Source organism: Orcinus orca, chromosome 2 (genome assembly GCF_937001465.1).
Source record: "Orcinus orca chromosome 2, mOrcOrc1.1, whole genome shotgun sequence".
NCBI classification, from domain to species: Eukaryota; Metazoa; Chordata; class Mammalia; order Artiodactyla; family Delphinidae; genus Orcinus; species Orcinus orca.
This window is the reverse complement of record NC_064560.1, coordinates 19,992,250-20,007,894: the sequence shown is the minus strand read 5'-3', so window position 1 is coordinate 20,007,894 and position 15,645 is coordinate 19,992,250. Positions and strand designations below refer to the sequence as shown.

Genomic DNA, 15,645 nt, shown 5'->3' with positions numbered 1-15,645 from the left:
ATCAAGACTTGTCTGCATTTTCAAAAAATCATCTCATGTGCTTATCTTTTCTTATTCTAACATGAATGATAAATTGTACTTAATCTAATTTTTGTTTTTACTTATTAAAATTAGTGACATATACATAGTTTTTTAAATTAATTTTTATTGGAGTATAGTTGCTTTACAATGTTGTGTTAGCTTCTACTGCACAGCAAAATGAATCAGCTATACAAATACACATATCCCCTCCCTTTTGGATTCCCCTCCCGTTCAGATCACCACAGTGCATTAGGTAGAGTTCCCTGTGCTATACAGTATGTTCTCATCAGTTGTCTGTTTTATACATAGTATCAATAGTGTATATGTGTCAATCCCAATCTCCCAGTTCATCCCACCCCACCTGTTTCCCCCTTTCTCTACATCTGTGTCTCTATTTCTGCTTTGCAAATAAGGTCACCTATACCATTTTTCTAAATTCCGCATATATGCATTAATATATGATATTTGTTTTTCTCTTTCTGACTGACTTCACTCTGTATGACACACTCTAGGTCCATCCATGTCTCTACAAATGACCCTATTTCATTCCTTTTTATGGCTGAGTAATATTCCATTGTATTACATATACAAAATAGTTTAAATTTTCAGAAGATCTGGAAGCTTCCTACAGAAATCAGCCAGTTCTGACACCCGTTTTGCTTCACTATTTCCCACTGCTCAGAGGCAGCTGTTTTCAAATATTTTAGTACCTTCTTCTGTTATTTTCCTCTACTTCTCTGTTCTTCTGTCTTAGATGTTTATTACTGACTTCCTGCTTTAGAACAGAAAGGTTCAGCTCTGTTTCATCTCCTGTCCCCACTACTTTATTTATTTATTTATCTATCTACCTTATCTATTTATTTATATCTATTTATTTATTTATTTTTGGTTGCATTGGGTCTTTGTTGCTGCTCGGGCTTTCTCTAGTTGCATTGAGCAGGGGCTACTCTCTGTCGTGGTGCATGGGCTTCTTATTTCAGTGGCTTCTCGTTGTGGAGCATGGGCTCTAGGTGCACAGGCTCAGTAGTTGTGGCTCACGGGCTCTAGAGCACAGGCTCAATAGTTGTGGCGCATGAGCTTAGTTGCTCCACGGCATGTGGGATCTTCCTGGACCAGGGCTTGAACCTGTGTCCCCTGCATTGGCAGGCGGATTCTTAACCACTGAGCCACCAGGGAAGGCCTGTCCCCACTGCTTTCTGTTCCACTGTCCTCATCATCAGAATGGCATACTTTGATTAGACAAGTATTCAGTGTTTCTCATATTATGTTTATGCAAACACTACGTCCATATCTGATATATACTGTACATTGCTTGTGTTTTCTTATTCAACATTTTGTTTTCCCTGGAGTTAATAACTGTCTTGTTTATTCAGTTGCATGGTTTTCTATGTATATACTGTTGTTTTAGTGGAGTTAAATTTGTGTGTTCAGTATACCATCTTTAACCAGAAGTTCATCATCCTTTTTCATTTGGAGAAATTTTAAAGAAGTTATTATAAAGAAGTTATTGAAACTCATTTTTAGTTTATCTATGAGCAGTAATTTGAGTTGTGCTTGACTACTGATCTGGCTTGAGGCTTTCTAGTTAAAATGTATAGATTATTTGTGATTTTAAGTTATTCCTTCATTTATTTTTTATTTATTGAGTGCCGACTGTGTTCCAGTGCTTTCTTTCATACAGTGTGGATAACTGGACATTTTTTTTGCAATCATTAGTTTTCCCAATTACTGTCCTGTGTCTGATCTGTCGATGGGAGAAGTACATTTTTTAAACTACTTAATTATTCTATCATTTTTAGGCATATTTCGCTGAGGTTTGTGCCTCCTGTGTCTGCTCTTCTTACTTTTTTTTGGTGCATATATTTGAGGCTTTCACCATTTAAAATTGTGATGGTTCAGAATATGTCACGTCCTCCCTCCCAGATTTGATAGACATGGGTCTTAACTGTTGCAGCCATCCAACTTCAGGGTTCCAGCCGTCTCTCCCCAGAAACAGGAAGAAAGGAAGGTTCTCTATTTTCTTAGTCGCTGGTCAGGCTGTTTTTTCATTCCTGAATCTTCTAGCTGAAATGTCAGCATTTCTGATATCTCTTTATCCCCCTTCTTTCATCATCAGTGAGGAAGACATAGGGCAGTGCTTGGGCCTGAGCTGAAAGGTGAGAACCTGAACATCTTGGTTCAAAACTGAGTACCCGACATGCAGTGGTGATGCTGTTACTTGTTTAGAACTGTAACTTGACATTTGACAGTATAGCTAAAATTTCTTACCTGACTTTTTTCTTCAACCCCTTCAGGTTATATGCATTGTTGATTTTGGCTATAGGCTTGAACTTCATTTATAGCAACTAACTTGGAATATATACTAAGTAACATGTGCTCTGTTATTTAGGATGCATACTGGATAGCAATGAATAGTTCTCTGAAATGTAAAACGCTCAGCGACATCTTCCTACTGTTCAAGAGTTCTGATTTCATCACTCGTGACTTCACCCAACCGTAAGTATGTCTCTTGTTCTCTTATGTCAGTAGTTTCAGTACTTGTGAGTTTTTCTACAGATGAAATTCCATTAGTTCTAGTACTATTGTAAACAACAGATCCACATACCAAGGCTGTTTCATTTTCTCAAATGACCTATTAAAGCAAACCTTTCTTTTCCATTGACAGCTAATGCTGTACAATGAATATCCCTAAATATCAAGGGCTTTCTGTGTATCTGCCCAGTAAATATAGTGGTAATTTTTTTCTTATTATAAAGCTAATATATGCTTATCATAGAAAAATAAAAGTGGGGACTATAGCTAAACAAAAACAGGAAATGTAAAAGCATTCATGATCTCGCCACAGTTGGTTTTATATAATTCCAAGATTCTGTCTGTTCATAGGTATAATACAGGTACACCTGTCTCTAACTGTATTCCAGTTTTTTAAAACAAAAATGGGATCATATAGTTCATATTGCTTATGAGGCTGCTTTTGCACTTAATCAGTATATATCAAACATCTTTATGTGTCATTAAATATTAAACACATCATTATTTTAAACTTGCTTCAGAGTATTCCACTGGACAGCTATAGCATCATTTATTTCATTAGTTCTCTCTTATTTGTCTCTTTTCTCTTCTTCTTAGTCCTGCAGTGAATATCCTTGAGCTAAATCTTTGTGTGCTTTCCTGATTTTTTTTCTTAGGATAAATTCCTAGACATGGACTTGCTGTTTTCTTCCCTCTGCTAGTTACTCTGTAACTAATCCTTCATTGTAGGCAGACAGCCCACCTGCACTGCTGCACTGTAGGCGATCTCTTTATGCTTCTTTTGTTCTGTCATCAAACAGCAGTTATTCTTCTAGATTTCTTATCCTACCCCATTTTTAGATCTGAAATATCAATTAAACTAACCTTTTATCTGATCTCTAAAGCATATCAAAAAATCTAGAAACTAAGCAGGTACACAGGTGAATACATACATAACCTCATGTATGCATGCCACTTCCTCCCCATCCATCCAGTTCAGTTTGCCCTGCTCATTCATCCCCTTTCAGCCTCAAATCCTTTTTTGAAGAGGAGCCTGGCATAAAGAAAATACATTCCCTACAAGTCAGTTGTGCATCATCGCTTTTGCATCTGGTTCTGCAGCTTGGGCATATGGTTTTAGTATTAAATTAAGAAAACGAAGTTAAGTAATAATAAATGAGTGTGATTGTATCGCTAGTTTATTATAAAAGGACTTTACCTGTATTGGTTTTTCTGGTTCACTTACAGAAAAAGCTTTATGTTGTTCTGACATTTAGGTGTCAGCCTTTTATGGTTGTGTTGGCACAGGTGTTAGGAGGTGTTTGCTTTAGTAATAATGCAGCAGCATTTTCGTTCTGGGAGACACCCTCTGATTAGAGGAAGTCGTGGCCCTCTCTTTTTTTTGCCATTGTAGAGCTTTTTGATATTGAATGCTTTTGTAAAGAGGCCTTGGAATATATTACGTTAAAATACTCTGTACCTGTTTATTTTTGATATGGATTTTTATGCACCTTTGATATTAGTTGCAGTGAGTATATGAGGACATTTCCTCTCCAAAAATTATAAATCACTTCTAACTCTCTGTGGTTGATGGCTTTTAAATCATCTTTGCACCCTAGCAACCTGCTGGCTCCTCTTAGCCCACCTCTCCTTTTTTGTCTTACATGAATTTAGCCCCGATTCCAGTGAAGGGTAGAAATACCAGTCAGTCATTTTGCGTTTTGTACTTTTTGACTTTTGCGTGGGGAAGAAGTTAAATCAGCAAGTACATTTGAGGCCTTGGATTAGGAGTGTTTATCCACAGAATACCATCTTTCTCCTCATGTAAATAATTGGGAGTTGGCAGGATAAACACCAAGCCCTGGGCTTGCAGCCTTTCAGACCGGTGGTACTCACAGTCACCTTTTCTGGAAATCTTTGTCGGTAGTCAGTTGCGTAACAATAAGTCTTGTTACTCCAGAAAAATCCCTATTGATTGGGTCTTTAATGAAAGATGAACTTTTGTCACAGAGGCCTTTCTGGACCCTTTAAAGATTAAGAATACAATACTTTAAATTGGACAGGATCTTATCAGTGATTTAATTTGACTCTTCAGTTAGAAAATTGAGGCCTGAATCTGCTCAGTAATTTGTTTCCATCAACTAGTTAATAGAACCAAAACCAGAATATAATTTCAGTAACGTCATTCTAAATGTTCTCTGTATTTTCACTTAATAAAGTTATAAATTCCTTCTTTTCTAAATGCTTCAAAGTAAAATATTATAGAATGTGATAAAAGATAAAATATTATAGTATATAATTATGTACATAAAATTATGTAATGTTATGAAAATTATGTTATACTCTTTGGGAGCTTGCTTCAACAAGACAAACAAAGATGTTATAGTTAGGATTACAGGTTAACAGAGGGCCAACCAAAAAGAGTTCACACACAGTGTTTTTAAAAATACATTATTTAGCAAGGAGTCTGGAGATGGGCTATTTCCATCTATAATGGTTAAGTCACAGCTCATCAGGGTCACCAGGGACCAGGTTCTTTCAGTCTTTCTCTCTGTCATCCTTGGCTTACTGGCTTGGTATTTGGGTTTATCACCTAATGGTTACAAGGTGGCTGGTATTTTGCAGGTATGGCATGAAGATGACTATATCTTGGTCAAAAATATGAGGGGGTGCATCTAATTCCTCTCATTCTTCTCTGTCTGTGAGCAAGTAAAGCATTCTGAAAGCTTCCCAGGAGACTTCCTGATAGGCTCACGGTCACACAGTTACTCAGCCTCATCCAGTAGTTGGCAGAGGGAACAGAGACGCCATGATTGGTTTAGAGCAGAGGCTCTCCAACTTTAGCTCAGATTAGAGTCACCTGGAGAATTTGGTAAAACACGGCTTGCTGGTCCCCACCCCCAGAGTTTCTGATTCACTAGGCTGGGAGTGGGGCCCAAGAATATAATTTCTAACCTGTGCCCAGGTGACCCTGATGCTGCGGGTGCAGGCCCGCGCCTTGAGGGCTGTGCCCTTAGATGTACACGTGCATCCCTGGGATTCCACAGGTCCACCTGTCCTCCTCTGAACAGCCACAGAATTTTGTTGGCAAGGATAAAGGTTGGGAATAGCTAGAGGGTAGACCACCAGTACTGTCTGCCACAGTTGTAATTTGACATGGACTAGTAAGTACTCTTATTCTTTCTGTTTGTCAAGTGGTTATTGTACCCAAGAAGCTTTAAAAAGTGGAGGTTGAAATATTGACACCATTAGCATAATCTGTCTGCATTATACTTGCTGAGTGAATTATTTGCCCAGATAAACTTTCTATGTAATTAGACTTGTTGAGTCAGAAGGCTGCTTTCACTGGTTATTTTATTGATTAGGTGTCACTTCAGTAGGCCAAGGCCAGAAAAAAAATATCTGGTATTCAATTGGCATTTAGAAGAAAGGGCTGAGAGAGAATTAATCCATTAATTGTTTCTCTGAGAGGCTCATGACTAAGGAAGTTAGAGTTACTAGAGATCAGGAAAGCTTATTTGTCTTAGTAATTCAAGCACAGTTATGATCAGCACAATTTTTATACGTTTTGTTCTTAAGATTGTCACAAAACTGGTTATTAATCCTAAAATTCAGCAGCAAACAGTTTCAAAAGTAAAATGTTCTACCTAAGTTGGACCTAACAGAACCTATTTCTTGTGATTTTTAAGGCCCATTTATTTAGGTGACAGTTTTTCACTTTAGATTGTTATAATTTTATTGTATTTTTTTATTGAAGTGTAGCTGATTTACAATGTTTTGTTAGATTGTTATAATTTTAGAGAGCATATTTTCTCTCTTTTTGAAGAATTCTATGAAAATTCTAATGAACTCACCCAATCACCCTTATTAATTCAGTATCATTTTTTATCTTTCCTTTTCCACCACCAGTGAGATGTAAAAAATGGAATCTGTGTACCTGAACTCTCATTTTAGATCCTAATGAGCAGTAAAATCTTCAGCACCAGAACTTTGATGCTAAATATTCCCTGGGTGCCATGTTTTTCTTTTTTATTTCTGCCCTTGACATAATTTTTTTTCCTTATATACTTAAGAGTTGTTTTCTGTGAGGTATAATACCATAACCTTCCAATGTTTTAGGAAAGCTTACGAATGAGGATGTGCCCTAGTAAATAGCTAGGCAGTAAAGAGTCTGCCACTTTAAAGCATTGTGATTTTGTGTACTGCCACCTTATAAAGCTTTAATGATGATGTTTTCTCTGATAGGAATGATCGAATTGTGATCTTAGTGTATTTAGGCGGTACCTAAGTTGTCTGGAGTCAGTTCACGTAGTTATTACTCTCCGAGTTTACTAATACTGTGATTTCTCTTTCCCCCATTCCTGCCACGTTGACTGGCCCGCATTAGAGAACTCACAATTTAAGTTGGTAGCACTGTAAGTCTGCTCCTCCAATGCCAGAGTCTAACACCTCACCCGTAACAAATAGGATTCATCTTTAACTCCAGTGTTCTCCACTAGAGCAGTCTCTTGGATTCTACTTCCATGGAGCTCTTTCTAGTTCAGTGTATTTCTTAATGTAGCACAGCTCATCAGATACACGTATCCTTCTTTCCTTGTAACAAAGCATATACTACATCCATAGTTTTCTCATTGTCTTCATTCCCCTAGTTCCACACACGGGCATCCTTACCATTGAACGCATCGCCTTTGTTCTCTTTCAATGTGTGAAATAGTTGGAACATCATGATAAAAGCTATGTGTTGATCACAGTTAAGAGGTTCACAGAAAAGAGTATGTCCATCTTAAGACATGTTTAGGGCATCATGAATGTGCCTATTTATAGTAAGACCATTTGGCTGGTAGGACATGCAACCTGAAGTTTAAGTTGAGGGAATGACTTGGAAAGTAGCTTGGGTAGAAGTAAAAGAAAGACAAGAAAGATGACATTCCTGTCAGTCGTCAGTGGCAGTTAAGCACAGTTCTTACAGTTTTAGGCTAGGATCTTTTTTTCCCCTTCCTTTCTTTTCTTCTTCTTTCTAAAACTTTGTATCTAACATATTGGTCTCCAAAATTCCTGTTAACTGGTTCACTGCAAAATATATTAAAAAAGTACTGGCGGGGCTTCCCTGGTGGCGCAGTGGTTGAGAGTCTGCCTGCCAATGCAGGGGACACGGGTTCATGCCCCGGTCCGGAAGGATCCCACATGTCGCGGAGCGGCTGGGCCCGTGAGCCATGGCTGCTGAGCCTGTGCGTCCGGAGCCTGTGCTCCGCAACGGGAGAGGCCACAGCAGTGAGAGGCCCACGTACCGCAAAAAAAAAAAAAAAAGAAAAGAAAAAGAAATGTACTGGCATAATTTCATAGTAGCTTTCAACAGAGTAGACCTTTGGTTATTTGTTTTTTTGCTTTTTTCGGTCTTTACCGTGATTGTACCCGAGAATACTTTTATTTTATAATTCACATTGTAGATTATATGACATTAATTATTTAATAACACCTGTGGGTTTTGTCTTTTTTGTTTTTGTTTTTGCTTTTTTCCGTACCACTTGGCATGTGGGATCTTAGTTCCCCAAGTGCAGAGTCTTACCCAGTGGACCACCAACGAAGTCCCAATAATACCTGTGTTTATTTTGAAGTTTTTTTTTTCTTATTTTTGGCTGCGTTGAGTCTTCTTTGCTGTACGTGGGCTTTCTCGGTGCTTTGTGACCACCTGGATGGGTGGGATAGGGAGGGTGGGAGGGAGGGAGACACAAGAGGGAGGAGATATGGGAACATATGTATAACTGATTCACTTTGTTATAAAACAGAAACTAACACACCATTGTAAAACAGTTATACTCCAATAAAGATGTAAAAAAAAAAAAACAGCAACCAGAGAGCAAAGGCAAATTTTGTGGAAAGAAACAGCAGTAAAACTGTCAGCAGGTTTCTCAACAGGAATATTGTTTCATCTAGTCCTAACTCTGCTGGGAAGGGCCTGGGTCCTGGAGGGTGGAGATGGATATAGAACAATACAGATGCCTGTATTGTTTCTCATCTGTATGGGACACTTATCAATCTGGACCTAGACTAATTTCGGGTTATAACTTGAGGAATTCTCTAACAGTTGCCCAAATTCCAAGGTGATCACGAATGATTCCATATTATTTCATAATTCAGGCAAATTTTTCAAGTGTTATTTAAATGTGTTCGTTAACACAGGGAAAGTGTTAGGTATTATGACATATTTCTTGCTTTTGCTCATAAATTATAACATGTATTATAATTTTATATTATATGCTGAGTTGGGATTTGAGAATTTATACTAGTTCTTACCATGACTTTTAAATTACGTGTTCATAGAAACAAAAGCTAAAGTAGACTTAGCAATTCAGTATTCTTTCTCTGTAAATTGCTTTCCTTGATCTCAACTTGCTGTTACCTCTCTGAGGTCCTGCTTTCTTTTAGCAATTAAGAAACTGTTATTTTTGGAAATGAGAGAATCAGCTTTTTTTTCTCCATTGCAGATGCAAGTGTTTGGATCATCTGTGTTCTTGGTTCAGTCAGTTAAGGGAATAATACAAACATTTTTATATTTGATATGAATGAAGATATTTTATCATTTCTGTTAGGATACTCATATTTTCTGCTAGTATTGTTTCTACTAATATTTTCAGTGTAGTAAGAAGCCTTGATTTAAGGATTTCTTTCTTTTTCCTTTCTTGATATAACCTGGAATTTTTGAACCGTAATTTATATAAGGATTTGTAAGCATTCAAGTGTTGTTAATACTCTAAATATCTTAACACGTTTTTGCTTTTTAAATCTACTTCCTCCAGAATATAAATGGAATTTAAATATTCATACACAGTGTTTTTTGCGGTATTTCAGCTGAGCTCCTAAAAATGTTGTTGACCTTCACATTCAGTCTTAATTAGGTGGCTCTGCACTTTCCTCTCCTTTCAGAGACTGTACTTGACCATCTGATTAATCATCTTAATAAGAAAAAGCCTTGTACAGTAATCTCATGTAGCACATATGTTCTCACATCTACCTTCTGAAACTAGTCAAGGTTTTTAACTAACATTAAATGTTAAACCTATCACCACTTAAAAAATAATGTTATGGGATGGTAGAATGCAAATGTGTATTAAAATGTATACCTATTTTAAAGTAGCAAATGAGGATTAACCAAGGGTTGAAATCAATATTTGTAGGAATATAGAAGCATTAAAAAATTTAGATAATGAAGACGTGTGTTTTGGAAGTGTTTGTTTATTCGAATTCCTTTGTCATTTCTCTCCTTCCATCTCCCTTGTATATATATATTTTTTTAAATTTAATTTATTTTATTTTGTTTTTGGCTGCGTTGGGTCTTCGTTGCTGGGCGCGGGCTTTTCTCTGGTTGTGGTGAGCTGGGGCTACTCTTTTTTTTTTTTTTTTTGGCTGTATGCGGGCCTCTCACTGTTGTGGCCTCTCCCGTTGCGGAGCACAGGCTCTGGACGCGCAGGCTCAGTGGCCATGGCTCACGGGCCCAGCCGCTCCGCGGCATGTGGGATCTTCCCGGACCGGGGCACGAACCCGTGTCCCCTGCATCTGCAGGCAGACTCTCAACCACTGCGCCACCAGGGAAGCCCTGGGGCTACTCTTTGTTACAGTGTTCAGGCTTCTCATTGCGGTGGCTTCTCTTCTTGCGGAGCATGGGCTCTAGGTGTGCGGGCTTCAGTAGTTGTGGCACAGGGGCTCAGTAGTTGTGGCGTGCAGGCTCTAGAGCACAGGCTCAGTAGCTCAGTAGTTGTGGCACACGGACTTAGTTGCTCCGCGGCATGTGGGATCTTCCTGGACCAGAGCTCGAACCCGAGTCCCCTGCATTGGCAGGCAGATTCTTAACCACTGCGCCACCAGGGAAGCCCTCCCTTGTATATTTTAGATACATTTAAATTTAAAAAAAACGATAGGCAGTTCAGTTTTATCATGATAAGAATTACTGGTTAATTGAAAGCTAAAATATTAACTTTTTTTTTTTTAATTTATTTTTGGCTGCGTTGGGTCTTCGTTGCGGGCTTTCTCTCGTTGTGGCAAGCAGGGGCTACTCTTCGTTGCGGTGCGTGGGCTTCTCATTGGGGTGGCTTCTCTTGTTGCTGAGCACGGGCTCTAGGCGTGTGGGCTTCAGTAGTTGTGGCTCGCGGGCTCTAGAGCGCAGGCTCAGTAGTTGTGGCGCACGGGGTTAGTTGCTCCACGGCATGTAGGATCTTCCCGGACCAGGGCTGGAACCTGTGTCCCCTGCCTTGACAGGTGGATTCTTAATCACTCCGCCACCAGGGAAGTCCTAACTTTTTAAAAAATTGTATAATTGGCCTAACAGTATATATTAGTTTCAGGTATACAACATAATTTGATATTTTGTATACACTGCAAAATGTAAAATATTAACTTTTAAAGTAAACTTGGTTTCTTATCATAAAAGCGCTATATGTACACTTTGTCTTTTTTTTTTTTGGCTGCGTTGAGTCTTTGTTGCTGCATGTGGGCGAGTTGCGGTGAGCGGGGGCTACTCTTTGTTGCGGTGCGTGGGCTTCTCATTGGGATGGCTTCTCTTGTTGCAGAGCATGGGCTCTAGGCGTGCGGGCTTCAGTAGTTGTGGCTCGCGGGCTCTAGAGCGCAGGCTCAGTAGTTGTGGCGCATGGGCTTAGTTGCTCTGCGGCATGTGGGATCTTCCTGGACCAGGGCTCAAACCCATGTCCCCTGCATTGGCAGATGGATTCTTAACCACTGCGCCACCAGGGAAGTCCCCACTTTGTACTTATATGTGTTTTTTAATTCCTCAAAATTAAAAGTTAAAGTAATATATATTTAATGTGATAAACATAATGTTAGAAATACTACAGAAAAGCAGCAGAAGAAATGAACAGTCACTGCTGGGAAAGAATCATTGTGAACATTCCAGTAGTTAACATTGTATTATGTTTTCTCATGTATGTTTTAAAATATGAGCTTGTACTGTGTAGTTTTGTGACCTTTTTTATTATTTAAAAGTATACTGTATTGTGAATGCTTTTCTCGCTTGTGAAAAATTCTTTTACCACACAATTTTTTATTCCTCATAACACTGTCTGGATTTTTGACACACTTTTCATCTTTTCATTTAGAATTTAGAAAGGAGTTGAGGGAAAATGTTTTAAGGATAAAATGAATTTTTATAATAGAATTCATAAATGAATTAGTGTTTTTTGCTAATTAAAATATTTAGGCTGTTAAACCAGAAAAAAAAAAAAGGTGAGGGACTCTTTTACAATAAAGAAGAATAGGACTTCCCTGGTGGCGCAGTGGTTAAGAATCCGCCTGCCAATGCAGGGGACATGGGTTTGAGCCCTGGTCCAGGAAGATCCCACATGCCGCGGAGCAACTAAACCCACGCGCTACAACTACTGAGCCTGCGCTCTAGAGCCCACGAGCCACAACTACTGAGCTCACATGCCACAACTACTGAAGCCTGCACGCCTAGAGCCCATGCTCCGCAACAAGAGAAGCCACCGCAATGAGAAGCCCGCGCAATGCAACAAAGAATAGCCCCCTCTTGCCGCAACTAGAGAAAAGCCCGTGTGCATCAACGAAGACCCAACACAGTCAAAGATTAATTAATTTTTTAAAAATTGAAAAAAAATAGAATAATGAAGAATGTATTATGTAGAGCTATTAAAGGAGATGATCCAGGATATATGTATTTCTCTGGATCCATTTGGTATTTGTGGTTTCTCTGAAATCTGAGAGCAGTAACAAACAGCTCTAGATCCTCCACCTCTGAGAGGAGCAGTTCCACACGTGGTTTAGTGCCCTCCCACCACTGACTTCATTTCTCACCTTTCGGAGCCTTGGTTTCCTTGTGCGATGAATGTGGATAATAATAATAGCACTTTCTCAGGGACTATTGCAAGGATGAAATGAGATGGCAGATGTACATGCTTCACCTGGTGCCTGTTCACTAATACGGAGAAAGCCCATTGCCTTTTAACAAAGCTCCCCGTGTGTATCTTTCTTTGTCATTCAGATTATATCCATTAGTGCGCAACTGTTAGTGGCAATAAAAGTTCTTATTTTCTGAGGATTTTAGCCAACCACCTTATTTGTGTTGTTATTGTTTGTAGTATAAGTCATAAATGATTGCAGAGAATTCCAACCTAATCAAACATTCGGGGAAATTTAAAAGCTTTTCAAATTTAATTCTACTTGTAAATTGCTTAAGACGTCTTTAAAACTATTTTTTGTTTTGCTTGTGTATTTTTTTCATGAAAATGTCTCTTGACCACCTGTTTTGCTTCTTGAATTGTTGGTATTCCCTAGGTTTCTATCTGAATGAGCTGACTGATCACTTCTGTCTCCATCCTTGACCTTAGCTCTTATACCAGTAGGACGATTACTTCCAGATAATTATTTTCACCTCCACCCACTCTTGAGTTTCCTTGTTCCAGTTGCTTACTAGACATTCTCTGTGGTTCTCCCAGGACTTCTCCAACACTACCCACCCAAACGTAGTTAGCTCCCATGTTTTCCTCATCCACATCACCTGCTCTTCCTTCTTAGTGAATGGTATTTGCCTCATTATCCAGCGAATCATCAAGCAGCCACCCCAGTCATCTGGCCTCTTTCTCCCTCATCCTGCGCTTTCAATCAGGCACCAAGTAGCCCTGACTTTGTCTCCTAAATATCTTTGTATAGAGCTTCTCCTCTCCCTCTCCTCTGCCTTCGCATTAGTTGGCCCCTCATCTCTTGCTGGGGCTGTTGCAATGAGCCTTCTAACTGGGCTCTCAGCCTCCCAACCTGCCGCCCATTCCCCCAGGCTCTCCAGCACCGTTGCCACCTGTGATATTTCTAAAGCCTAAGTGCAATGATCTCCCTCACATGTTTAGAAACGTTTTTAGCCCCCCATTGTCTGTATAATAAATCACAACCTCTCTGCATAGGCAAGCAAGACCCTTCATTATCTGGATAGTCCTTCTTGTCCAAAATTTCTCTCCAGCCCCATCTTTTGGCAGTTCTTCCCTCCACACCCATCAGTACTGACCTCCAGTAGTCCTGTGCGTAGTTCTCACTTCTCTCCCTTTGCCTCAAACGCAGACCCTTCTCTTCATGTCAAATGAAGCCCCTCCCCCCAAACATGAAGAGCTAATCAGTGTTTCCTTTGTGGCGTCACAGTATTTTTATTTTCAGTGTTTTGAAATTCTTTGGGTCCTTGTTAGGCTTTCCTCACCAGACTAAAGGACAAGGGACTCTTAGTCATTTTGGTGTTCCAGTGCCTCGCCAGCCCTTGGCATAGGTGGGTGGTTAATAAAGGATGTGAAAAATTGTCCATGAAACTGAGGATTTTTAGAGGAGGAAGCAATATATTTAATGGAGGAATGAATAATTCTTCTGTCAGCTATTTTTAAATGGGATGTGGGAGAAGGATTAGATGAACTTTTTGTGGCTTTAGGTGGCAGAGTTAATGTCAGCAGAGAACTAGACTTCTGGTTCAGCCATGAAGAGCACAGTGAGAATTATAAAACAACAGTGCCATCTCACCCTCATTTGGAATCTAGAGTGGGTTTGCGTTATACTCCTGGCTTGGTCACTAAATGTGCTCTTTCCTTAGTTTTAGCCCCTTTTTTTTAACAGAAAGATGGAGATTATAGTAGCTCATATGGTTGTTTTGAGGACAAATGAAATAACAAATAACATTTCAGGGTGCCTAGGCTAACGCCTGACACTGAACGGTGCTTAGTAAATGTTCATTGAATTTGAATTAGTCTCCTGTTTCTGGAAGCTTTTAGTAAAACCTTACTCCCACTTTAAATATAAGTAAATATAAGTAATGTGTATGCATAAACTGACAACCATAAAATAAAGATTCAATTGCCTTTCTTTCCCTCAAAGATTTATTCATTGTACTGATGATTCCCCAGATCCGTGTATGGAATATGAGGTAAGAATCTTTTTTTCTTTTAATCTTGAATAAAATTGATAATTCTAGATGAAGACGTATTGAGAATTTCTGTTCTTAAGTGAAATGAATCAAATTTTTGGACTAATTTCTCTGGGAACCTAGAGCCATTGAATTTTTAAATTTATGAAATATACACATAAAATGCATGTATTATGTACATACACATACAGTATATATACAGTGTGTACATACTATGGAATATTATACATATTTTGAAATGAAGCAAACAATTTCATACCATCCAGCTTAACCTGTTTAAGCTTTTTAACCTGATTTACAAGGAAAAGTAGTCACCACCATTTTACCATTTTTATTTATTTTTTCTATGGTTCTCTCACTTTACAGATTACATATAGAAGTAAGAACAAAAGGACAGGGGAAAACTTTATTAGAAATAGTAATAAGAGTTGAAACATAGCAACTCCCTCCCCCGTCCCCCAATAGCAAACCCATGTTTTCCCGGTTTGAAGGTATACACAACGCACGCACACACACCCACACACACCCACACACACCCCTGAAGTGGGCAGTGTTCTTGGATGTTGTTGTTAGTTTAGTTTCTTCGTCATCTATTTGCTTCCAGTCACTTGTATATACACATGCTTTCAAAAGTTGTCCACTGACTTACTATACTAAGTAATTCTTAGTGTGTTGAGTGTATATAGTGGCATATCTTCTGTGAACAGGTAATTGACTCTTCACCAAGCCACCAAACAATTCCTACATCTTTTAGCACTTGTGATTGAGATCTTTACATACTGTTTGTGAGGGGTATGTAATATATTAGCATTTTCCCAGGTCATTAAACATTTTTTATAACATTAATCGTGTGTATGTAATACATTCATATCTATTGTTTCACTGAACAAACATCTATCAAGCACCTGCTATATCTTATTACTTTGTGCTAGAAACACAAAAATGAAAAAGATTGTTTTCCTAGTCTTGCCCTGCGACGTAATCTTTGTTGTAATGTCATCATCTGTCCCCGAGATTGATTTCACCGGCAGTTTGCTCTTCTATTGCTTTTTGGGGAATATGCCATCATCATGTTAGTGCATAGGGTTTAAAACCCAGTTTTAAAAGCCCAAGAAAGTGAAAGTAATTAAAATGAAAAAAGTGGCAAGCAAAATCCTAGGTATCATGTGCTTGCGTCTGTGTGTATTTAAAAAGAT

General features: G+C 38.8%; 1 protein-coding gene across 3 annotated transcripts in view; it reads left to right on the top strand.

Moving 5' to 3' along the window:
* Positions 1–15,645, top strand: part of CDC123 (cell division cycle 123) — a 57,437-nt gene that overhangs the window by 18,908 nt on the left and 22,884 nt on the right. For all 3 annotated transcript variants that reach the window (XM_033439225.2, XM_033439226.2, XM_004275864.3), the window contains 2 exons: positions 2,411–2,517; positions 14,401–14,449. In XM_033439225.2, the coding sequence (XP_033295116.1) occupies positions 2,411–2,517; positions 14,401–14,449 (156 nt within the window). The remainder of the gene's footprint in view (positions 1–2,410; positions 2,518–14,400; positions 14,450–15,645) is intronic.